This window comes from Strigops habroptila, chromosome 1 (assembly GCF_004027225.2).
Source record: "Strigops habroptila isolate Jane chromosome 1, bStrHab1.2.pri, whole genome shotgun sequence".
Lineage (NCBI taxonomy): Eukaryota > Metazoa > Chordata > Aves > Psittaciformes > Psittacidae > Strigops > Strigops habroptila.
In genome coordinates, this window is record NC_044277.2 from 102,195,334 (window position 1) to 102,220,776 (window position 25,443).

The 25,443-nt window shown below is 48.1% G+C and overlaps 1 protein-coding gene across 1 annotated transcript; it reads left to right on the forward strand.

Moving 5' to 3' along the window:
• Positions 1 to 3,831: 3,831 nt before the first annotated feature.
• Positions 3,832 to 25,222, forward strand: LOC115609924 (cryptochrome DASH-like). The gene is made up of 13 exons (XM_030490750.1): positions 3,832 to 3,953; positions 4,085 to 4,257; positions 5,980 to 6,073; positions 7,331 to 7,461; positions 8,330 to 8,478; positions 8,855 to 8,943; positions 11,010 to 11,083; positions 15,192 to 15,271; positions 16,409 to 16,468; positions 17,553 to 17,710; positions 21,384 to 21,503; positions 22,519 to 22,695; positions 24,501 to 25,222. Exons 1-13 carry the CDS (start codon positions 3,888 to 3,890, stop codon positions 24,570 to 24,572), a joined length of 1,443 nt encoding a protein of 480 aa, XP_030346610.1. The 5' UTR covers positions 3,832 to 3,887; the 3' UTR covers positions 24,573 to 25,222.
• The last annotated feature ends 221 nt before the right edge of the window (positions 25,223 to 25,443 follow it).

The window sequence follows — 25,443 nt, forward strand, 5'->3', positions numbered from 1 at the left end:
AGGACTGGTAGCAGAATCACTACAGTCTGTCTCTGAGCAGTGCTGTGCTATGTGTTGATTGTGGAGGTGTCATGCTTTTATGAAAACAGCTAATGATGACATGATTAAAGATTCTGTAAAGGGCTCAGAAGGACACTCAGTGAAATGTCAAATAATGATGTCAAACTTTTCATGCGTGACAAGCTACATGCAAAAGTGTCATTCTCACAGAGTCTTGAAAGAAGCAACAGTTGGGATTTGCTTTCAAAATGAAAGAGGAAATTATTCAGGCCAATTTGTTACTTCAGTCACATGGAACGCCATCTGAATGAAGATCGTGGATTGCATCATGAATGAAGTGGGGCACAGATGCTTATGAACATGGATATTGATGATGCCATGTCAAAGACTGTAATCAGTGATGCAATGACACAGCAGTGCTGGAGACAAACTGTCCAGCAGATGAAAGCTAGCTGCAGAAAGGGGAGAGGAGGGGAGGAAGCTTAGCCCCTCTCCAGTTGTTCCGTCACACAAGACTGGCTGCCTTTCTAACAGATTTGTTCTGCATAAGCCATGTAATGACACCTTACTGCAGGGTTGGTGAGGTACAGTTCTCTGGCTCTGTAACCCAAGATGGATACAACAGACATTTCTGACTGTAACACTCAACTCAAAGAATAAAGAAGAGACCATAAATGGCTTTAACGAGTGAAAAAGGACACACAAAGCAGCAAGTGGAAGAGTACCACCAAATGATTATTGACTTGTCCAAGACCTGGTGTCCCATGAGGTTGTCTCTGAGAAACAGAGGGATCCCATGCTGCTGTTCACATTGCAAGAAGTAATTCCCAGATACTGTCTAGCCTGGTCCCTAGGTTTCTCCTAGGTCTGGGAATCCAATGGCTATCCAATTCTTTTATCACAGGTCCTTTGTGTAACTTCATCAAAGTCCACAGACCTCTCTCCATGTCCCATCAATTTCCTAACAACTCCAGGGCTCTAGGAAGGAAGACATTTCTTGGAGGATACTTAAAAGAACAAAAATGACAGTGGAAAGCTTGTTCCTCTCAATACAGGCATAAAGATTGCTGGTATTGCTACACCTGTTGGCAAAGCTTCTCTGCTTCCCAAAGGCAGAATGGAAAGCTGGAACACCGTCTTGGAGTAAAGAGGTGGTGTCAGTGGAAAAAACCCCAAAGCTTTTGTTCTCATTGACTGTGTTCATCTGAATGGAAAATCCAGGCAAGAAGACTGGAGAGCCTGCAGTTCACCATGCCAGGTCTCCTGGTTCCTAATTTTAGAACAAAGTACTCCTCACCACGGCTTTTCCTAAACACCTCTGTTATACGTATTTTCAGAGGATGATTTCATACGGTCTCACAGAAGCAGAGACTGAGCAGAATCTAAGGAGAAGCAACTGTGTAAGTAAAAAACTCATCCTTTATTATCAAGGTAGACTGCAGAGTGGACGCAATGAGCACTAATTTAGAAAGCAGTGGCTTGAGTGTGCAACGGGATTTGTACTCTCCTACAACAGTGTGAAGGAAATAAAACTGACCTCCAACCATGTGGCAGAAAGGATACGGTGTAAGGGTAGGGTGTAAGGAGGTTTGGGTTCTGGGTGTAAGCAAACTGCTTTTCCTATATGAACCTCTATACAAATAGAAAGCTGGCAGAGACCCACTTGCTTTCAAATCCACTTTTGTTTCCTCATTGGCATATCAAGAGTTTCATACCTTCTCTCTTCTCTTTCTTTATGTTGCAGAGGCTTCTGTTTAGTGGAAACCCTCCTTCCTTGCCAATGGGAAATAAACCCTTTTTAGGCAGTAGGGCACCTCTCTTTTGCACGCCCGTTAAATAAGACCTCTTGAAGTTGCAATGCAAGTGGGTGGCTGTCCAGCAGCTATGAGTAAGCTACAAGAGGATGTCATTATTGCCAGACTTGGTCTAGCTTAATGTCAGCCAAGGCACTGTCGGGGAAACCTCACTGCAAAAAAAAAAGCAAAGCCAACTGCACAGTTTGTCCTTGTCCAAATGAAGGCAAAGGCAAACAGGGAAGATTTATAGGCTGTATTTGTAAAATCTCTTCATTTTTAATATGATAAAGAGAGGTGCTGGCTTCTATGACATATGCGTTGCAAGCTGACAACAGTGTTTTCCTTGGGCACAAGCCAAAGTTTTGGCTCTACTTTTCTTTCACCAAACAGGAGTCCTCTGGGATGAGTCACTGGTTCTTATAGTGGGCCGCAGTCTGTGGAGCCAGGAAAAGGAGCCCTTGTTGCATGGAAAAGGAATCAGGAGATGATGTGTCATGTGGGTCACATGGGGAATCAGCATCACTTCCCACAGCCAGCCAATGCAGGTTGCTTGCAGAGGACCTGCAGGCCTGGAAGAGGTGGAAATAAAGCCAGGACTCCCCAGGACCCGCTGGGGTTTGGGTACCCCATTTAATTTCTGGTGAGCATCTAAGAGTCCAGGTGGCTCTGCCAAAAGCTCTACTTCAGCAACCCATGTACTTAAATGAGCTGCAGCAATTAATTTTTGTAAATCCAGATCCTCAGTCATCACCAACTCCTTGCTGCAACATGCTGACCCCTTCACCATCCTCTCCCACCGCAGGAGAGCCAGTGGAGTGACACACTGGGAGCATGTGGCTGGAGACTCTGAGCAAAGCAGGGTTTTGTTTGCATTTCCTTTTAGGAGAGACGTAGAGTGAACAAAAAAGGATCCCAAGGGACAATTCAGTGAGTAAGGGATGTGTGATCACTGGTGTCCAACGTCGACTTACGGAAACTATAGGGTGAGGTAAGCTTTTTCACTTCATCCGCCCCTGCTGGTGCTGGGAGTCAAAGACATTACTTATTGCTAACCTACAGCTCACCTCTTGTCTGTTTCTCATGCTAGCAGGCAAGAGTATGGTCATGTTGCATTCTTGGCACTTGAAGGATAAATACTGACCGATACTAATTTCTGGAGCTGGGTGAGGGGTGCTCCTTGCAGAGAGTTGGTTTCACCATGGCTGTGCCCCAGCAAAATATGGCCATAGACAGGGTCCAGAGAAAGGCCACAAAAATGATCCGAGGGCTGGAGCACCTCTCCTATGAGGAAAAGCCGAGAGCTGGGCTTGTTCAGCCTGGAGAAGAGAAGGCTCGGGGGAGCCTTTCAGTTCTTAAAAGGGGCCTATAGAAAGATGGGGAGAGACTTCTTAGCGGGGCCTGTTGCAATAGGACAATGGGTGATGGCTTTAAGCTAAAAGAGGGGAGATCCAGGCTGGATATGAGGAAAAAATTCTTTACAATGAGGGTGGTGAAACACTGGCAGAGGTTGCCCAGGGAGGTGGTAGATGCCCCGTCCCTGGAGACGTTCCAGGCCAGGCTGGATGCGGTTCTGCGCAACCTGATCTAGTTGGAGATGTCCCTGCTCTTTGCATGGGGTTGGGCTAGATGAGCTTTGAAGGTCCTTTCCAACCCAAACTTTTCTATGGCTCTGTGCGAGGTGGTTCCCAGCTGCTGTTACATGGAAGGTGAAGAGATAACCGAGGTTAAAAACCCCTCACAGATTCAGCAGTACGTGTGACCGGCTGCGGTAGGGCTCTGGTGAGGGGCTGCCATGGGCGGGCGCCGGCACCCCAAACCAAGGCAAACGGGCCCCCCGCCCCGCCGCCTCCCCTGCGCGCACACAGCCCCGACCGGCGGCGCGGAGGGCTCGACCCGGGACGCGGGAAGGGACCTGCCCGCCCCACGGGCCCGCAGGGAGCAGGCGCGGCGGCCGCAGGGATCAGGAGGCGGGACGGCTCCTCCCCGGCGGGGCGGGCTGAGGGGGCAGCCGGGCGGTGAGGCGGGAGCGGGCCGGGCCGAGCGAGGACGGAGCCAGTGCGGGTGAGGCGGGACCGGCCCCGCGGAGGCACCATGTCGGTGTCGGCGAGGACGGCCATCTGCGTGCTGCGCTGCGACCTGCGCGCCCACGATAACCAGGTAGGGCCCGCCCGGCATCACCTCCCTCCGCGGAGTTTTCAGCAGGAATAACCCGCTGTTGGCTGTGCCGCAGAGAGGAGCGCGCTGCAGCCTGCCCCCGGGAGCTGTCCTGGCCCTTTCTGTGTTTCCAGGTGCTCCACTGGGCTCAGAGTAACGCCGATTTCGTTGTTCCTCTGTACTGCTTCGACCCGCGGCACTACCTGCGCACCCACTGCTACGGCTTCCTGAAGACAGGGCCCCACCGGCTCAGGTTCTTGCTGGAAAGCTTGAAGGATTTAAGGGAAACACTCAAGAGAAAAGGAAGGTAATTGAGAAAGCACTGTGCAAATAACACGTCCATTTTCATTTCCCATCTTGTTTTCAACACTTATCTCTGCTGTGAGTCAAATCATGTCAAATACTCCAGGCTCTGATGGTGGTTTGTTTCAGAGAGCCACAGCCCATCTCTTAGACACAGTGAGGTCCCATACATTGCCCCTGTTCAGATGACCTGCTGTGGCATGTGCAAGGGAGCAAAGAGCCATCCAGTCTGCATGCCATGCAGGGTTTGGTCTGTTGAACTCAGATATCACAGATGGGCATCAGACTTGAGCCCTTGGCCCAGAGTCCTGATGATTGGAGACATGAAAGGCAGTCTTCTGAGATGCAGGCAGTGACAGTAGCCACTGTGGCACAATCCTTTCTTGTGCCTACTGAGTTTTCCCTAGGAGTTGGCTTGAGACAGACCAACATGGATCTTGGCTTGTGAGACCAGGGAGTTAAATTTGCGCATGCCCTGTCTTGCTAAACCCAATCTCCTAGGTAGGTTACGCTGTGGGAAGGTGTCTTCAGAGATTCCTCCTTCATTATGCCTTTAGAAACCATAACTCAGCTAGACCAGCACCTGAAGGTCTATATGCTGAAGAATCCATTACCAGATAACATCTGGCTTTGCTTAGCAGATCCGCCTGTCTTCTCCCAGAGCAGCATAACAGTGGTGGTAAAAGCAAGAGGAATGGCTCTAGGTTTGCAGGGCTGTGTGGACCGTGCACATGGTGAATGTTATAGGAGACTGAAAGAACTGATCAGTGGGTATCTGCACCCACACTCTGCACTGAACAGGTTCAGAGCTGGTTGAATGCTGCTGTGCTGTTGTGAGTGGCAGATAAAGAGATTGGTCTTTGCAGTGAGAGATGCATGGTTGTGAAGAGCCATGCTAAGACGTAGTAGTAATGCAGTGACACAAATCTCCTCCATGTGGTGTTCCTTGTGGGACGTCTGTTCTCTGCTTTTCTGTGGGAAGTAAAGGGAACAGCTCTCACAGTAGCATCCCTTGCTCCTGCCTTCTTCAGACCCAGCCCATCTTTGAAAGAAACTTCCCAGTTGTGGTTTAAAATATTCTGGCAAAAACAATGTGTTGCCCTTCAAGAAATTCTGCTCCAGCACATGACAGACAGGGAAAGGGACAGAGTCATGTATGAGGCTCTTCACAGACCTCTGCACCCACCTCTAACCAACTTTCTCACCACAGCTTCTCTTTTGGTATGGTCCCCCGGGTACACAGCTGGGCAGTTGGTGAGGTTGCAAGGTGGGAGGGAAGTTTTGTTGACTCTGTTATGAACACAGCGTTCAGAGGAAAGAATTCCTCTGAATACCCCCACATGAAAGTGGAGAGGGGTCTGCCCACAGGCCACCACTACTTGTGAAGGGGATTGAAAGAGGAATCACTTCTTGAATCTCAGCCTAAGCATGTGAGGATGAAAAGATCTGACAGATTTACTTTTAGGTAACAGCCTGGCTTTCTGCCCAGTCATCCTTTGAAGGCATCCAGGGTGGCAGAAATGTGTGTAAGCCCCAGAGGCTTAACAAACTGTTCACTGAGTCCTAAAAAATGTAGGCTAGTCAAATCCTGTTTGGCTGCTTTCACACGCTGTCCATGCTCCACAGAGAACTAGTACATGTGTTTCTGGGCCGGGACTAGGGCCTCCTGTACACATAAATAACAATAACACCAAACCTACTTCAGGGCAGTATTTTGTATCTGCAGTACCCTTGTTGTGCGGAAGGGGAAGCCGGAAGATGTGGTTCGTGATCTGATTACTCAGCTGGGCTCTGTCAGTGCTGTGGTTTTCCATGAAGAGGTAAGGGAAATACTTGAATGACGCTGTTAAAAGATAAAATTAGGTTGTGGAGGTTTCTTCTACAACCGAATGGTGATGCAGATCCTGTGTGTTCAGAGCCTTTCTTGTCTGTGGAATGTTAACCTTGGGGCAACTGGCTAGCGCTTGGGATAGGGATGCTGTAGGTGTCTGGGTGGCAGTCCTTGCTGGATGATGGCAGCTATTGGTGATTGATCACTTACAAGTGCTGTCTTGAGGAAGAAGAGTTTCTGGCAACTGGCATTTTAGGTCAGCTGAGTCCATTTCTCTGTGTGCACCAAGCTGCCTTTTCCTGGCACCTTCCTTGCACAGGGAGCTAGCTGTCACGGGACATACTGTATTGAGTGTAGAAAAGGCCCACAGCGAGTTGACAGCACCCATATTTAGGCAGTTGCCCACCAGTGTGTGTTGAAGAACAAAAGACAAGTCCAGTCCTGGCCTGTCAATGGGGTTGGTTTGTCACTGACATTTCTTCACCACGCTGTTTGATCTAGAGCCTGCTGAGTTCAGTGGAGGGCTCTGGATCCAAACCACCGGATCTGGGGGCTTTGTGCACACACACACACATATGTATGTACATAGATGCACTCAGTATTAGCAAAGTCTGGACCTCAGAACTGCCTAATGCAGGAATTGCTGTGACCTGCACTGCAGGTATTCCTGCTGTCAGGCCTAAGACCCTTGTAACAGCCTACACCTCTCATAGTGCCTGATTCCATGTAGCTCTAAGAACAACCATAGAGAATCAGACAGAAGACCTCATCTCACTCCGTAACCTTCTTCCTGGCAGTGACCAATTACAGATGCCCAGAGAAAACTAGAGGAGCAGCACTAATCTGTAAAGAGACTTTCCCTGAACACCTTCCCAGCCTCCAAGAATCTGTGGCTCAAGGATTTCTTGAAATAGGAACACTGTCCTTATATCCGATAACCCTCAGTGGATTTCTTTTACATATATTTGCCTAGTCACCTTTCCAGACCATGCAAACTTAAAACATCTGCAACATTCTACATCAAGGAGTTCCTTATTCTGGCATTGCCACTACTAATGGATAGTGAAAACACGCACTGGGTTTGGCAGAGGGAAATACTTGGAGATTGTCTGTATGTACCTCTCTCTAAAGGGATGAAGCTAAATGTGGAGATGAGGGAGGAGAGCAAGACCAGGGACCAGGGTCTGTGTGCAGGCAGGAGCTGAGGCCGCGCAGCCATGGCCTCACTGCATTTTGCTCTCCCTAGGCCACACAGGAGGAGCTGGATGTGGAGAAGGAGCTGCGCCAGGTGTGTAGTCAGCATGGGGTGAAGATTCACACATTCTGGGCATCCACACTGTATCATCGGGATGACCTTCCCTTCAAACCTATTGCCAGGTGGGCTGCTCCATGGTATCACTCGCTCTTCCACTGTCCCATTTGTTTCTCACTCCAGTGAACTGCTCAGGAGGGGTCTTAATCATCTGGTCCTGTAGGGAAGAGACTCATTAGTCCATCTACATTTAAGGAACAATGCTGCCATGCTCATACACTCCAAGGGGAAGGGGCACTTTCATCCCTCTGTACTAGTAGGATTTACACTTCAATATGCATAAAGCCGAGCGGTTTGTTTGGCCATTTATTGAGGGACTGGTTTCTCTTTGCCCTTCCACCAGCACGATTTGGATACTCAGTCTGCAGTGCCTAGGGTCCATGTGACATTGGACTGGATCACTCCATTACCCCATCTGGCTAAATGCAGCTACCTATGACAGTATCCCTTTGCTTGTGGACTCTTCATGGCTCCCTCAATAGTCACTTGAGGTGTAGTTGATGGAATTGAGTGATTCATGGTATCCTATAGAAAATGCATAATATAGGGCAGAAGAGCCAGGCCATAAAAGTGCCTGTTTCTCTCTATTGACTGAAAAGGCAGCAGGAAGATGCAAATTTTTACATTGAGGTTAGCAGTGGGTAATCAGAAGTTAGGTGAGGTAAATCTGACCCTTGTGGATTGCCCCATCAGGACACATCTTAAATTGAAAAGGCACCATTTGCATCAGAAGCAGAAAGAAACTGTGTGAAGGACCAAACTTCTGGTGGCTGCTAGCCCCAAGGGCATCTAACTCAATAGTTCCAGGCAATGCACAACAAACCCTCAGGAGAGCGCGGCTGGAAAACTAACCCTCCATCTCATCTGAGGAAGCCATGTGGTGCTGTGTGCCACCCTGCCCAGGGAGATGTGACTGTGCTGTGATCTGTGCAGGTTGCCCGATGTCTACACCCGTTTCCGGAAAGCCGTGGAATGTGAGGCGAAGGTCCGGCCAACCCTGCGGGTGGCGGATCAGCTACAGCCTCTGGCTCCAGGGGTGGAAGAAGGGTGTATCCCTACAGTGGAGGATTTGGGGCAGAAGGGTAAGGAAGCTTACTTTGGCAGTTGCTCCCATGGAATCCTGCTTAGAGGTGTCTCTTACTGAGAATCAAAACATGAAGGCCCCCCAAAGGCAGTGGTTGCCCTTCGAACTGTAACTAAGCCTCTGTTCACTCGTACAGCAAATGAAGGTAAATTCCCTGCACGGAGGAGCTGCCCTGCAGCTGGGTAGCAAACATCCTCTTAGTCAGTAATTTTTAGTATGTTTCATGTGGCCCTTTCTTCTAAAGGAAGACCAGGGCACAATCTTTTATGTCCCCAAAGCAGACAGCTCTGTGCTGAACATCTCTAGGTTTTGAGCTCCCTACTTTTGAGCTGCTTTCCAAGGGGGTAACAATGTGATGGTGTTTTCTGTGGCAGATCCTGAGACTGATCCACGAACAGCCTTCCCTGGCAGTGGAGGAGAGACCCAGGCTTTAATGAGACTGCAGTATTGTTTTTGGGACACGGTAACTCTTAGATTTCCTTGTCTACATCCTCCCCCTTATACATACGGCTGTGCAAGTGGGTGAGGCTGCAATTTCACTTCCTAATAATATTTCCTTAGCTCCTGTATAACACTTTACAAAGGAGGGAATTGCCATTACTTCAGTTTTCAGAGAGACAAACTAAATCGAAAAGAAGTCATCGAGGAACTGGGACTGTAAGCCAAATACTTACGAACCTAGTTCAATGGCCATCCATCTTAAGTCTTTTTTTACATCAGCTTTTGGGAATTGGGATGATTTATTAGCTCCTTTACCTTGATTTGTCCTGTCTACTCTCCTGTCCCATGTCATCAGCAACATAGTTCCCCCATTTTTGAGGAGTGAGAAGTGGCCTGAAGGGCTGCAGCTGTAACTGGGCTGAGGAACAACCAACCCAAGCTACTGCCACAGTTAAAAACAGTAGGAAGATCCTAGTAGTCTGGTTTAAAAACTTACAGTCAATAATTACATTTACTTCTTACTCCCTTGCTTTGGTGGGGTGAAGCTGCTGCTGACTGCGCTTTGTCTGCGCATCCTGACCTTTTTTGATCCTTTTTCTGGTCTAGTTTGAGGAACTGCCTTAGATTTGGGTCGTGTGAATTTAGACAAAGACACACATGCTGATTTCCAACAGCATCAGACCCTATGCAGCTTTGCGTGTAAAGCAGGTAGCATCTCCACAGCTGAGATGGGTTAAGAAGTGTTCTGTGCCCATTGGATCACTGGGACAGCCCTCAGGGATTCTTTCAGCTGTGCTACAGAAACTCCTGCTTTTCTTTGCTGTTGAGGAGCATTGTCCTGGTTTAACCCCAGTGGGCAGCTCAGCCCCACACAGCTGTTCATTTACTCCCCACCAGTGGGAGGAGGGAAAGAGTTGGAAGGATGGAAGTGAGAAAACTCAAGGCTTGGGATAAAGCCAGTTGAATAAGTAGAGCAAAAGCTGCATGCACAGGCAAAGCAAAACAAGGAATTCATTCACCACTTCCCATTGGCAGGCAGGTGTTCAGCCACCTCCAGGAGAGCCAGCTCCATCACACCTAACAGTGACTTGGGAAGACAAACACCATCACTCCAAATGTCTCCCCTTCCTTCTTCTTTCCCAGCTGTATATGCTGAGCGTGACTTCATGTAGTATGGACTGTCCCTTGGGTCAATTGGGATCAGCTGTCCTGGCTGTGTCCCCTCCTAACTCCTTTTGCACCCCTAGCCTGCTCGCTGGTGGGGCGAGGAGCAGAAAAGGCCTTGACCCTGTGCTAGCGCTGCTCAGCAGTAACCAAAACATGCCTGTGTTATCAACTCTCTTTCCAGCACAAATCCAAAACACAGCCCCATACCAGCTACTATGATGAAAATTAACTCTATCCCAGCCCAAACTAGTAGGAGCATACATAGCTTCTGCTCTTGGTCAAGCATTAATAGAATCAGTGCTGGAAAATCTTCTGTTTTGTTATGCACATATTGTCTTCCCCAGTGAGCTAGAACAGCCCTTTAGCAATTGGAACCTGTGCAGCAAAGGGGATCAAGGAGAGACCAAGCTTCTCTATATTCCCTGCATTGTGAGTGAAGTGCTCGGAAGAAGGAAGATCACACCCTGCTGTAAATGTGGGTGGCCCAGAAATAATTACGATCAGGATTCCTACAGCTGAGTTTTGGGAACTGTCAGAGACTGTGGTTCTCAAACTCACACAAGCAGCCTCATGGACAAGGGACCAGGCTGCCAGTCCCACTGGTGCTTGTAAGTGGATTACTGATCCGCAGTCAGGCAGGGAGCAGCACAGCCAGCTTCACAGTGCTTGTAGAAAGCAATGTGCTACAAGCTGAAGCAGGGAGCATATCTTGCGACGTGCACCCCAGAGCTGCAGTGAAAACTGCTGGCCTGATTCATTCCTGTGCGCTGGAGGCAGTCATTTGGCAGCTCTGTAATCCTTGCAGGCGGCCGTGAGAGGGAGCCCAGCGCTGCCAGATTGCCCTAGCCCCAGCGTGAAAGAAAACTTACTTAGCAGATTGCATGTAAAGTATTAAAACCTGTTGTTCTTTTGCTTGGACAGAACCTGGTTGCATCGTACAAGGAGATTCGGAATGGACTGGTGGGAATGGACTACTCAACCAAATTTGCACCATGGTAAGGATTTTTGCTGGGAGGCTGGAAGCTCCTTTTCCACTCCCATCCCAGCCTGATGTTACCAGCCTGCTGAGTGCTCACTGGGCATGGGTAGGGGTCTCAGTGTGATTCATTTTGCCCTTTTTGCTGGGGCAGCTCCAGAGCTGTTCTTTGGTGTGCTTCCAGGCAGCATTTCCCTGGGAACATTCCTGCAATTAGGAATTGCTGAAGCATAGAAGTACTGTGCTAAGAGCCCAGTGTGCTGGGAGCAGCGATGTGGACAGGGCACTGGAGAGACACTCCACTTCTGTTTGGCTTTGTGCTGTGTTGTGCATCGGGGTGGTTGAGAGCAGCCAGGAAAGAAGCATAACTTCAGCATTTTGACAGGGTTGTAGCAGAACTTGATCCGGCCCTGGTTTGCTGAATGTTGTGGGGCAAGTCACCTCACCTCACTGCCACTCCCTTCTTCTGTGGGGTGAAGAGACACTTCTGACTTTTCTTGTTGCAAAAAGATCTCTTGGGTAAATGTGATGATTTCTAATTAGGATTTTTAGTCTCCGGTGCTGGAAGGGAGGAGCAGAGTAACTTCCAGACTGAAGCTGCACCAGAAGAACCCAATTCAGCCGAATGCTGAGAGCATCTGGAGTGTTTTCGTGACAGAATTGCAATGTGAAACAGTTTTCTGAGGCTGTTACAGGTCAGGATTTCTTGTTTGCAACCGGCTTTGTGCTTTAATGGTTGCGGTGGATGGCTCCACCTGCTGGCACTTTGGGATCTCTGACCGCTGGCACTGCAGAAGTTATCTGTGGTCTCTGCTCGAGTTTTTCCAAGCTGGCATTTGCCCAGAGCAGACAGTCCTGATCTGCCTGCCCCAGAGTGTTCCTCTGTCAGATGATTGAAATTAGACTGTTCCAGATTGCAGCCAGTCGTTCACATCTCATACTGGCTGTTTCTAAGTGTTAGAGCTGGTCAAGAATTCAGGAAAAACTTTTCAGGCCCTTTCTTCCTGTTTTCCAAAATTCATTAGAACATCAAATGTTTCCATGAGCCCTAGTAGGAAATTGCAGTAAAACACATTTCTAGGAAAATCGTACTAAAAATTGTTCCTTATCATCCTTTACAATGGGGTTGTAGCCTACAACCTCTTTCCTGTCTTGCACAGCACCGATTTGGAACAAATGAAAGGAGCCCAGAGGGTTGAAATGCCAAAGCTGGGTTTGATTCCCTAGTTTTCCTACCCTGCCTGAGATTTTCAGCAAGTCTCTCACTGTTCGTGGTTGCTTAAATGAGACACTAAGGTGCTGCAGGAAAAAGAGCCCTGGACGTATGGTAACCACAATAAATAAGTTTGTAGTAAAAGGCGGGCAGTCAAACAGCGAGGGCAGTTTATATAGAGATTGGCATTTGAGATCCAGTTCTGGGTTCGTCACTGGTGTGCTGTAACCAGCTGGTTAAGTCTTTTAGACAAAACTTGTCAAACTTGTGTAAGATTATCTCAGTAGCTTGGAAACTCCTGCAACAGTCATACGCCAGGAAGGGCAGGATTGTGATTCTCAGATGGAAGAGTTGTGAAGAAGTCATACAACTTGACTAAAGCAGTTTGGAAAGTCAGTGGCAGAACTGCAAACCAAGCAAAACTTTTCAGACAACAACTCCTAGACATAAAACTGCCCCTCCACTCTCCCTATGCAGATATCAAGCTGTCAGTCCTGCGTCACATTCAGGACTGAAAGCATCATTCTTATGCTTTCAGGCTGGCACTGGGCTGCATTTCACCTTGATACATCTATGAGCAGATCCAGAAGTATGAAAAATAGAGAACAGCAAATCAGAGCACGTACTGGTATGTGCGTGCATGATCAGTGTGGCTTGTTTTCTCTGAAAAGGAAACTGGCATCTCATGCGGAGGAGTGATTTGTTGACTTCTTAATTAATGTTTGTTTTTCCTGTGCCTGCTGTCTGGTTTCTCTAGGTTTGTTGCAGTCCTATTTCAGTATGGAGGGCCATGAGGATGACAAAGGGGCTGGAGCACCTCCCGTGTGAAGGCAGGTTGAGAAAGTTGGGGCTGTTCAGCCTGGAGAAGAGAAGGCTGCGTGGAGACCTCAGAGCAGCCTTCCAGTATCTGAAGGGGGTCTATAAGGATGCTGGGGAGGGACTCTTCATGAGGGACTGTAGCAACAGGACAAGGGGTAATGGGTTCAAACTTAAACAGGGGAAGTTTAGGTTAGATATAAGGAAGAAGTTCTTTACAGTGAGGGTGGTGAAGCACTGGAATGGGTTGCCCAAGGAAGTTGTGGCTGCTCCATCCCTGGCGGTGTTCAAGGCCAGGTTGGGCAGAGCCTTGGGCCACATGGTCTAGTGTGAGGTGTGCCTGCCCATGTCAGGGGGGTTGGAACTAGATGATCTTAAGGTCCTTTCCAACCCCAGCCAATCTACGATTCTATGATTTGTTAGTTTGTCTTTGACATCCAGAGGCTTTAGGCACTTTATAAGTAAAGATTATTAATGCTAGTTGTCATTATTATTGCTGGGAAGTTGTGGTTCATGATTTTTAAAAATGTAAATCAGCACCATCCCTCTCTGTATTGCTGTTATGGGATAGATGAGAAGGAAGAAGAATGAATTACAAATTATTTACAAATAAAAGCCAAAGGGTTTCTTATGCCAAGGATATGAGCAGGGTTTCACCCAAAAAGCTCCATGACTTGTACAAATCACGTTGTGCCAGAAGGACCTCCAGCCACAGTCCAGCAAATGGCCCTGTGCTTGCTGGGCTGCCTGACTGTGACCACAACCCAGTGCAAAGGGAGAGAGGGGACTAGGAAGTGGGCTTAATGCATCCTGCTTTGTCACCCATGCTCTTCCTCACCTCACTGCCTGCCTGCAGGTTGTCCTGAAGGAGTCAGTGTGTCCATTGCAGGGCTGGCTTCGAACTTGCTCACATACTCTGATCTGCGCAGACATTGTGAATTGGAGCCTGGTAGGGAGCTTTCCTGGCCTAGCACTGCACCTGCGTGGGAAAAAACCCAAACCAGAAAGTCTGTGCAAACTGTAGAACTATGTTTTCACGTTGGTTTGTTACATTTGCAACATGTCAAACAGCACAGTGGTTGATGAAGAACAGGCAGAACATTGCCAACAATTCTAGCCAAAATACTCAATTTCATTAGCATTCAAATAACAGACAAAATATCAACCTTTTGCCTGTTGAAGTGTATGCTATTTTTTCCTTTCTTTCTTTCTTCAAAGACAACTGAGAGAGGGAAAATTTCAGGCAATGAACATACTCCTGTTTTTCTGCCTAACAGCCAGCCAGCCTGCCTGCAGGTGGGGTGTCAGTGTGATCTGAGCATTTAAAAGTGATAAATAATCATTAAAAAAGAAACTGTCAAGCTCCCAGGCACTGCAGTCAATTCTACAGTGAAGTATGGGTCGTGGTGGCTGCACACATTGGGGGACTGGTTGACGCTCAATATCATGACACTAGTTTTAGCATTTGGACAGTGTCCTGTTTTGTAATCAGATTTCCCAGAATGATCTTTTAAGCCTAAGCATCAGCTGAGCTGATTTCCAATATGCCAGAGAGCTGAAGCAGGTCTCAGACACTGAGGTACCATCATTTTATAAGAAGCTCTTTTTATATAAAACTATTTTCTGTGGGCCTGGCAGCTGATCTCATGAGCTAGCCACTTAAAGCCAGTTTTGAAAGGTGCCTGTAAGTCCCTTACAAAGGTTATTGCTTAAATCAACGCAGATCTCTTGGGAATGTGCTGACATGCTTGTTCATGCGGAAGTGTGAAGCTGAATCAGGTCCTCACCCTGCTCTTTGGAGAATTACATCTCGGTAGGGATGGATGAGAAACAGGTTTCCTGAAATTCTGCTCCTATGGCAAGTTAAGGAAAGCTTCCCAAGTGATTCATGCAAGGTTTGCTTTCACTGTCGTCATCCAGGTGTAAGCTAGATAAGCAGGCTTGGGGCAAGAACTGGTATCATGGGAAGCTACGGGAAATTGCTCATTGTGAATAAACCTCCCTCGCGGTGTTAATGATGGGTGCTGTGGGAGCAAAATCCTCATTCAGCAATTTTATCTGACACACAGTGAAATAGAGACACGCCTTTGTGTTTTAGGGTCCTCTTCGAACTGCTGTGGCGGGATTACTTCCGATTTGTGGCCCTGAAGTATGGCAGAAGAATTTTCTCATTAAGAGGTGCGTATGGATCACCGTGCTTGGAGAGAAAAGGTACAGTCTTACAAGAGGGAAAGTTGTGTCACCACCCTGGGATGTTGCTGGGGGCTTACTGTCAGCACAGAAGTGCCTCAACACCACGGTGTTGGACACTGCATAGACACTGAGACTTTTTCCTCAAATCTGGCTAGAATGGGGAGGATTGTTAACACACGTCAGTGGGAAGCAACAGCACAGTAAGAGCACAGATGCTTTTCCTGGAGACATCCCACCTTTGGAAAGAGTCCAGGCTTGCCTAAGTTCACCAGTGAATCTGGGACAGAGCAAGAACTGATCAAGCTGTGTGAATCCCAAGAAACCAGATATTCTTTTTGCCTTGAACTACATAGGAATCAGATTCAGCTCCAGGCCCAGTGACTTAGTATAGTATAGTCTACACATGAAGTGGGGGCCTGAACTCTTGGTGCAACAACAAATATCTAGTCCATATAGTCAGGAAACCCTACAGCTGATGCCTGTGCTGGGTGAGCTGTTCTCTGTGTGATGTAGCTGCCCACACTTAAGCATGCAGCACTGTTTTAGATGTGCCAGGGCAGTCTGCCTGGCATCCAGCTGTGGCTGTGGAGAAGCACATCTCCCTTAGAGCTTTTGTTGCATATGCCAGGCCTCTGTGGCTGTTTCAAATGCCCTACAGCATCTCAAATGACACTGGACACCAGTGGTGGGCCTAAGCTTAGATGTCTGGAGCTAGAGCCAAGTCACCCCTGCTGCCCCCTTCCACTGTACAGAGGACTATAATTACCACTGGTCCCCTGCAAACAGAAAGTCACCCACCTCATCTGCCCCTACCCCACTGCAGGAGCAAACTGTTACCAGGGGCTTCTGCCAGGGATTTCTGGGTTTGATACCTGCTACAGAAACATCAAACCTGCTACAAAGCAGGTTTGATACCTGCTACAGAAATATTATACAGATACCTGCTACATAAACACTGTCCTGGACTGAAACTGCACAAGAAGACAGTAGCTTGGGCCAGAGCACATTGAGTATCTTCATTCTAATGTCTTGTGTCAACTGAAGTGCCTTTGGCTGTCATTGTTTTATTAACTGCCTGTGTCAGCATTTGCCTTCGTTAGCAGCTAATTTTTTCCCCAATAGGGCTTCAAAGTAAAGAGGTTGCCTGGAAAAAGGACCTGCAGCTTTTCGACTGTTGGAAAGGTCAGTAGAAACCACAGTTATGGCTAAGTGTGCTTCTGGTTTCCATCTGTCTGCATGCTAACATGGGCTCTAACACTGACTCAGGTTTATGCAGGGGCACTGTCAGCACGACCAGGGCCTGTCATTTAAACTGTTACCACCAAACAAGAATCCAAACCCTTGCTTTGGTGTGAGAGCAGGACACTTGGCCTCATTTCTGAGACTGAGCATGGTACAGGAGCAGGCCCTCAGGGTATGTATATATATAATGAACGGCCAGGCTCTGTCCGGCTGGCACACTCTCTGAGGTGCACTGCAGTCAGATTTTCCTGCCCAGCAGGAAGTGTTTATGACCTGGTGGTCCCTTCTGTTTAGTCACACAGAGGCTGACCACCCCTTCTTACCAATGCTAGATTGCCATGCCTGCTACATTTTGTTCTTCTGATTGATTTTGGTTAGAAGCTTAGAACAGCGTTAGAATAAATCACATCTTTTGTTATGCCAATGCCTTTTAATATCCTTGATTTTCTTTATCTTTTATAACTTTGTTGTCACATGAATAGTAAGTATAATATCTCAAAACTTGGAGGGACTGACAGATTAAATTATCAGAATCAGTGAAATACACACCTATATATCTTTCTTCACATTAATGCCATGTGTATCCATTTGTACACAGGTACAATAAATCTTCTCCTTAGCAATAGATAAGGCTGTCTACTTTTCAGGTACTAACCCTCAGGACTTGTCCAATACGTCCCTCTCTGCTATTAGTTATCTGTCAAGAATCTTTCTGTTCTTCACCCATCTCACTATTGTCTGTGTTTTTATTTTGCTCTGCAAAATTCCAGTCTGAGATTTTTCTGTACCTTGTTCTTTTTCTTGACAAAAATTCTCCTCATTTTAATTTTCAGTATAATTTCCCATTTCGTTTCCAGTGGATCATAGTGGCTGCACGCCCCCTAAACCTCACTGAAATCTCTCCCTGCCACTTTACACTGGCACTGTCTTACCTGCTCTGATGGCTGTGAGTGCATGACCACAGGTTGGTTTATGAGTGCCCAAAAATGTCATCATGTCCCAGCGCTGGCTTTTGTCCCTGCAGAGGGCAAAACAGGGGTTCCTTTTGTGGATGCCAACATGCGAGAGCTGGCTGCAACAGGCTTCATGTCTAACAGAGGGCGGCAGAATGTCGCCAGCTTTCTCACCAAGGACCTGGGTCTGGACTGGAGGATGGGAGCAGAATGGTTCGAATACCTACTGGTAAGACTGAACCCTTTGTATACCTGGAGTGGTTTGTCCTCCCTGCCCTGAGTGACAGGCAGGAGCTCAGCCCTGCCTGATAAGGGATGGTACAGAAGACAATCAGTAATTTTCAGTCTGACAGAAGTGCATGTATAAACTGCTTGGTATGTACTTCCCAAAGCTCATGTAAGAAGAGGGAATTTTGCCACAGTGAAGCTGCCATCACATAAGATGTAGTGGGAAGTTTGCAATGATAGTTTTGATCCTCCATGTAGGGTTTTAGCCAGAGTTCTGTCACACTTGAGAACACTTTCAAACATCAGTTATGTTAACAGTGCTCTGATTTGCTCACCCCAGAGGCTGGGGAGGAGGACAGCCCAGAAATAGAACATAAAAAGAAATGTGTTGTGACCACTGATGCCAGTGTTGGCACAGTGTCTTTGCATTGATAACTCTGGACAGGGAAGCCAATCCAGTTAAGAACAGTCAAGTACGGACAATAGCTGGGTCTGCTTCCAGACAGCTCCACCCTGGCTGTAGGCATCTTTCTTCATGCTGGGAGTCATGGGTCTCCCTGCCAACTGGGGCACCAATTCATTGCTCATATGCCAGTCAGCAGCCATGTAAACTCAATTAAATAGCTGGGTTGCTTCTCCATCCTTCAGTCCCCAGTTGGTGTTCCCTCCGGTGATACTGATGGACAGACTGTCAGTGGCACCATGCTGAGTGGTGAAAACTGAGGCTGAGGAGGTCAATTTGCATGAAAAGAAATAAAATCTGAAACCTCACCATGTTCCAGTATTTAAAAGCTGGCTACAAAGCAGATGGAGACTCCCTTTGTAAAAGAGTCACATGGAAAAGATGAGGGGTCATGGGCACAAGTCACTCCTGGGGAATTCTGACCGGACACAAGAGGAAAAATTTTCACACTGAGAACAATCAATCAGCTGTTGGAATAATCTCCCCAGGGAAGTGGTGGGTTCCCTAACACTGGACACTTTAAAGATTCAGCTGTACATGGTCCTAGGACATCTAGTTTATGTCATGCTTTGCCTAGGAAGATGATCCTTGAGGTCCCTTCCAACGCGGTGTTCTAGGACTCTGTGATATGTGTGTGTCTGTCCTGCGGAGTGAGCCACTGGGATAGTTCTGAACATTTTGTAATATCTGGGTTTTGATTGCATCTATCAGCTATGGCTTTCAAAGCAGTTAAGAAGGTGACTTCATTTCACAGAGAGAGCTTCATGTACAGGCAAGCCTTGTGCTCTGATTAAGAGTTGGGAGTCCGGAACTGAGGCTTTGCTATGACAGGAGGGCAGCCTTGCATTCCTCAGCTAGGAGCTTGGCTCACTTTGCAGTCAGGCAAGAGGGCCAAGGAAAGTTCCAGGTCCTATTCCCCAAGTGAGGAAGACCTGGGAGGTCTCACACTAGAAAGATGCAACCTGGGTTACATACCTTTATTCATATAGGCATGAATGATACCAGCCTTGCTGGAAGCAGGATTTAGCCCTCACCTCAAGAAGCCCTAGATGCTGACTGCCACTGTAGGCTGGCGTGGCACATGCTGATCCTTCTGTCCTTTTGTCCCTTCCTTTCAGCTTGTATCACACTGACACATTGCTAGACAGCTCAGTTACTTTAAGCTGGTGGCACCTCCAGAGTAACATAGAGGAGACATCAATCTGATGGGGGAGATATGGCTATAGAATGGTAGAGGCCAGTACAGAACTGAAACTGGCCTTGCTTGCCTCTAAGGAGGGAAAGCAATGCATATTTAATCTTTGATACTTCTAGCAAAGGCCCACTGACTGTGCATACCTGTGAAGAAAAGGGTGTTCGTCATCCACACCAGATGGGCAGGGAGACTAAGGCTCTCTGAAGCCAGGAGAAAGGCTAGAGACCTCTGGTGTCCTGAACAGAATAAATCTCAGCTGTGATTTTATGCACAGGGTCAGTCCCGAAGGAAAGGGAGAGAAACAAACAGAAGAGAATGCCAGGAAGGGGCAAGGCTGAGGGGGAAATGAGCCTGCCTTCTCCAGTCCCCTTAGATTTGCCCTCACCTCCCACAGATGCTTTCCTGAATGCTAATTGCACAATCAGGCCTCCGATGGCATCTTTCTTCCCCTCTTTATCTGCCCAGCCAGAGGAAGTGCTGTGGGAAGGGAAAGCACAGTGAGCATAGCTGGCTGTGGCTCACCCTGACCCCAGCTCTTGCTGGCTTTGCAGGGAAAGGGGAAGGGACCTTGGCAGAGCCCATTCCCCTGTGCCTTCTGCCATCTGGGTGCATTGAGCTGCTTGCTTGGAGGAGTGGCTGAGATTTTGGAAGCATCACCGTGTGGCGTGTCTATTGCTGCAGTAAGGGAGAGCACAGCACTGGACCTGCAGAGTGACGTGTCCTGCCAGTGCTACGCTTTTGCAATGCTGACAGCCCTCTTGGGAAGGCCCAAAGATCTCACACCCTATTTGCTATCACTGCCACTCCCCTCCCGAGCTAGCTTTGAATTGTCCTACAGCTGGAAAACTTCTGATGCTGGATTTGAGCCACCCTGTGCAGCTGAGGAGCTCTCAGACTGGGCCTTGTTCTCTCATTTGTGCCTGTTTCAGGAGTCTTGCTCCAGTTTACATAAGCATCCTTAAGAGCATGTGCAGCCTACTGAGCACGTCATGAGAGCTCAAGTGATTCCCATAGCAAAGCACGTCTCTCTGCCAAGAGTCGAGGCTTATCATAGAACCATAGAATGGTTTGGGTTGGAAAGGACCTTAAGATCATCTAGTTCCAACCCCTTGCCATGGGCAGGGACACCCTGCACTAAACCATGTCACCCAAGGCTCTGTCCAACCTGGCCTTGAACACTGCCAGGGATGGAGCATTCACAACTTCCTTGGGCAACCCATTCCAGTGCCTCATCACCCTCACTGTAAAGAACTTCTTCCTTATATCTAACCTGAACTTATCCCTGTTTAAGTTTAAACCCATTACCTGATGAAGGTTAAGTATAGCAGGGAAAAAACTTTAGTGTTTGTATTGATTGCATCTTCATACACTCTGTGTGGTCACTCCATACAGTCCAAATTAGACTTGTCTCCAACCTGCCTAACAGGATCTGCAGAGATGATTTTGTTCACCTGTTTTTCTCTGGGTAACTGGTCAGAAAGAATTTTGTCTTGTATTTGGAATGTAGTGGGCTACTGTTTCTTGGCATATGAGCACTCAAAAGCTAGGGCTAGTTGTCATGAAGTCTGCCATGGCAGATGGCAGAAAGAGAAGGATTTATTTTCCTTTTAAAAAGGAAACTGAGAAAAAGACTTTGGTTGGACTTTTACCTGTCTCATTGACCTAAGGACCATGAAGTGAAGTAGCCTGGGAAGCTGATCTCAGCTGTGAAAAACAGAATCATAGAATAGTTTGTGACGGAAGGGACCTTAAAGCTCATCCAGTTCCAGCTCCCTGCCATAGGCAGGGACACTTTCCACTAGAGCAGCTTGCTCCAAGCCCTGTCCAGCAGCCATACAGCACAGTCCTCTTCTGAGCCAGGCAGCCATACCTATATGGGAAGGCTCTAACTACCCCAGTGTAACCAGACTGATTCCCATGCAAGGAATTTTCCCTTTGAGATAAAAGGTGGATGAAGAGAGAAGATCCACCAAGGGCCACCACCTTGTCTTACTGTTTTCTTCCTCTGTTCTCAAGGTGGATTATGATGTTTGTAGCAATTACGGCAACTGGTTGTACAGCGCTGGTGTTGGCAACGACCCTCGGGACAACAGGAAGTTTAACATGGTTAAGCAGGGCCTGGATTACGATGGCAATGTAAGTCTTGTTTGGCTGCCTTACAACAAATAGTGCAGCAAACTATCTGTGATAGTTTCAGGGAACAGAGGGGGTCAATCTGCTGTGTAGATACTGCTGCAAAAGCCATTCTGTGATCTCCTCCTTGCCAACAGTCAGGCAGGTTCCTCGTTGTACAGGAAGATCTGACGTTTATAGCCTGCTGCTGTCCCCATAGAAGCTGGGCTCTATACGGCCTCCATGCCCTGCTGTTGGTCCATGCTTAGTGTTTCGTCACCACTTCTGTGTAATAGCCACATCCCATCAGTATCTCACACGGCCAGTTCCTCGAGCACAGAGCAGCTTCTCAGAGAACTCACAAGTAACAAGAGAGATGGAGCTGCTCCTTGGGAGGTTCTGGAGAGTAGATTAAACCTGTGACTCCTCTGACTGTCCTCTGTAAGTGGTGGGAGCAGATAAATCACCCTTTCCATGTGCTTAGCCAGAGTTTACACACTGGGTTGCCTGTTTCCTCCCTATTCTTTCGTTTCAGGCAAGCTGCGCTGTTGCCTTTTGGCACTGTAGCTGGCAGGACTTAGCAAGGAATCAGAAATTACTCCTAGTAGGAGACACAGCAGTAGAGTTAATGGGAGAGATTCAGGGGCAAAGAGGGGTTCATCTTGCCAAGCACAAGAGTGTGCAACTGAGTTTTTTCCTGCAGTCACTGGAAAGAAGAAAGGACTTCTTGGAAGTGACTTCATATCACTATGTCCTAAACAGGGCAGGGGAACTGTACTCAAAAAGCACCTGTCTCCCTACTCTGCCTGCAGAGTAAGCTTGGGAGAGGAGCTCCAGCATCCAGGTCTCTGTGTTGAGGCACTAATTTTGGGTAGAGGGTTTAGCAGGAGGGGCTAAGGCAGAGGTAGCTGATGCTGTAGTACCGCAGCTTCTTCACGTGGAAACCAGACTTCTTTCTTTCACGTGAAGACAGACCCTTGCCGGGAAGCACTTATAGACTGTAACTGAATGGATACTGTCCCTTTGGTTCTGTTTTCAGGGGGATTATGTGCAGCTGTGGGTCCCAGAACTACAGGGCATAAAGGGAGCAGATATCCACACCCCTTGGGCACTGAGCAGCGCTGCTCTCTCGCAGGCGGGAGTAACTCTAGGTGAGACATACCCAGAGCCAGTTGTGACAGCCCCGGAGTGGAGCCGATACATCAACCAGAGGCCCGTGAGCACTGGGAAGGTTGGGATGGGGTGGGAGGGCTCCAGGCACCTGCTCTGCACCTGTAGGAGTGTCTGAATTCTAGTCTTCTTTCTCAGGTATAATGGGAAAAAATGACTTTAATGCAAAGTAATGTTACCTCACAGCAGAGGAAGGTCCAGCTCTGCACAGGGGCTATTTAGTCCAGCCAGGGCTATTTAGCAGTGTCTGTCCTACCAAACTAAATAGGGCTGAGGCACAAGCCCAAGCACCAACCCCCTGTCATCCAGACAGTTACACTTAATGTACTCCCCAGCACTATTTTTGGAGGGCCAACAAGCACCTTCCAGAGCCTTATCCAAGCATAATTTGAGCATACCAAATGCTTAGGACTGCCACAAAATCCAGTCCACCCTACATCATATGGACATAGTGTGTGCCAGGCTGATTGGTTTTGGGGCTGAAGCATAAACCATGCATGTTTTGTTTACTATTTTCTAGGTAGCTTTTCTTAGCCAGGTTTTTCTTCCTGGACATACAGAGAGCCAGATATACCCACTGGTGGATGATGTAAATTTTACCTGCTTCTTTATCCCATCAGCTTTGTATAGTCAGCAGGGCTTAGACAGAGAGAGTGTGTCCTTCACAGCGTCCTTCCCTGCCCTCCGGACCTTCCCAATGGCAAGCAGGGAGGAATGGGGCATCTCTAAAGGCCTCCACTGGCCTAATCACCCCCCGATGCAGACAGACAGAGGAGAGCCAAGGTTGATGCTCGGCTTCTACTCTGTTCATGAGGTCAAAGTAAAACCAACCAACTTCCTACCATGCTTGAGGGCATCCACACTGGAGCCAGCAACTCCAGTAAACATGGGGACTGGCTTTTGCACTTTGCTTTTTGGGTTTACCTCCCCTTTAGAATGGGGACAGATTAAGATGTGGATCCTGCAATACATCAGGGCTTGTACGTGCTGCCTGGGCTGCTGTTCTTGGAGGAGATGGGTATGGAAGGAAAGTGCTCTGTCAGTGTGGCAGTGTCAGTGGTGGTGGAGCTGGAAGGGAAGGAGGAAATAGATGTCACCAATGGTTGTGTATGTCATGGGGTTTTCATCACTTTGTCTTCCCCCATGCATCCTCCCTGCCTCCTCCCCAGTAAGGATACTCTGGGGAGGCTCAAATTTAGTCATCATATACTATATTCAGTGAAGAATGAAGGATGTCTCAGGTTTCAATCCCAAGGTGCAGTACCACGTTCTCAGACCAGATTTCTTTACCATGAGTGGAATGTTTTGCGGAAGCAAAGCTTTCTGCTTCCAGCCATGCTGTTGAAGGGCCTGCATTATCACCCTTCTGTTTAAGAGTGCATCTGAGATCAGAGAAAAGATTTGGGAAGGAGCCCCTTGATGAGACGCTGCTTTGAGGCAGTGATAAAACCTGAACTCAAAAAGCTCCTCTGTCAGGCAGGAACTCTGTTCTGATCTATGTTCCAGCTCACCTTGGGCTCTGTGGGCCTGCGGTGCCACACTGTGCTTGTGGAACTAACATACTACTGGGAGGGACTGCTGGCCCAGTGTCACTGAGGCCTGGAGAAGCACCCTCCTAGCCCCCCACCAAACAGAGTATCAAAATACCTTTGCAAATACAAGCTCGCACCTTACCAGAAGCCCTAGTTTCCTCAGTCCAAGCCTAGAGCTGCCAGGCCTCCCTGCCTTTTTAGTTAACTTGGGAGTAGAAATCCCGCTTCCACATTTTCCTGCATGTCAGGGCTGCTTTGTGATCAGACTCGCTCTGCAGTATGAGTGAATATCTCACTGTTCCTCTTTCATCTGCCGCAGGGAAGAAGTGCCCATCCCAGGGGCAGGAGAGGACCTGCACGCCCCCAGTGCAGCACAAGGACAGAGGGATAGAGTTTTACTTTTCTCGCAGGAAAGATGCATGGTGAAGGCTGTCCAGCCATGAGCCTGCTGGGGAAGTGCGCACGGGGAGGTTTCACTGCTGAAGATGCCAGGGGAGCGGTTAATCTTGATCCAAGCCAATGATAAAAGTCTGGCTGCAGCAGAGTAACTCAGGATCTGCCTGTTCGGTGTTCCCAGGGAGACAAGCTGGATGTGGGTGTGTGGAGATTGGGTATTAGCAGTGGTTGTGGTGATTGGGTCTTGTGTTTTCACTTTGGTGCTGAGGCTGTGAGCTCCTGGGCAGTTCACCTACTGCTCCCCAGGAGTGGCTGCCCTCCAGTGCTGAGGCTCTGACTGCCATGGGCAGTGTGTTGCTCTCACCTTTGGTTGAAAGGGGCTGTCTAACTGATATTAATGAACCAAAATGGTGTGGCCTTTCTATTTGGAGGAAGTGTGGCTGCTTTTCCAGGGCCTCTTGCTACTGGTGCTTATGGCTGTTGCAGCTAAATTTCTGTCTATCTCCCTCTAGAAACTGGAGCAGATGATGGTTTATGTGGCAGGTGTTCAGCCAGAACGCTCTCTAGTGAACTTTCTTACGCTGATTTTCACGGTTTAAAGCTTTACAACCACCAATCATGCAATTAAAAGTTTTGCTACTGGAATATTTTGTCTTCCTCACTTCCACAGAGATCCACAGACAGGGTGAGACTTCAGAGGATGTTCTCCTACTGTGTCTCCTACAGCACTTTGGAGAAACAGTAAGTTCCTCTCAAAAACTGCCCTGGAGTCCTTCCAGCATCAGGTTGCTTTTGGTACCAGCCTGGAAGCTGGAAACTGTTCAGCTGAGAACTGTATTTTGTACTCAGCATCCAAAATCAATTTA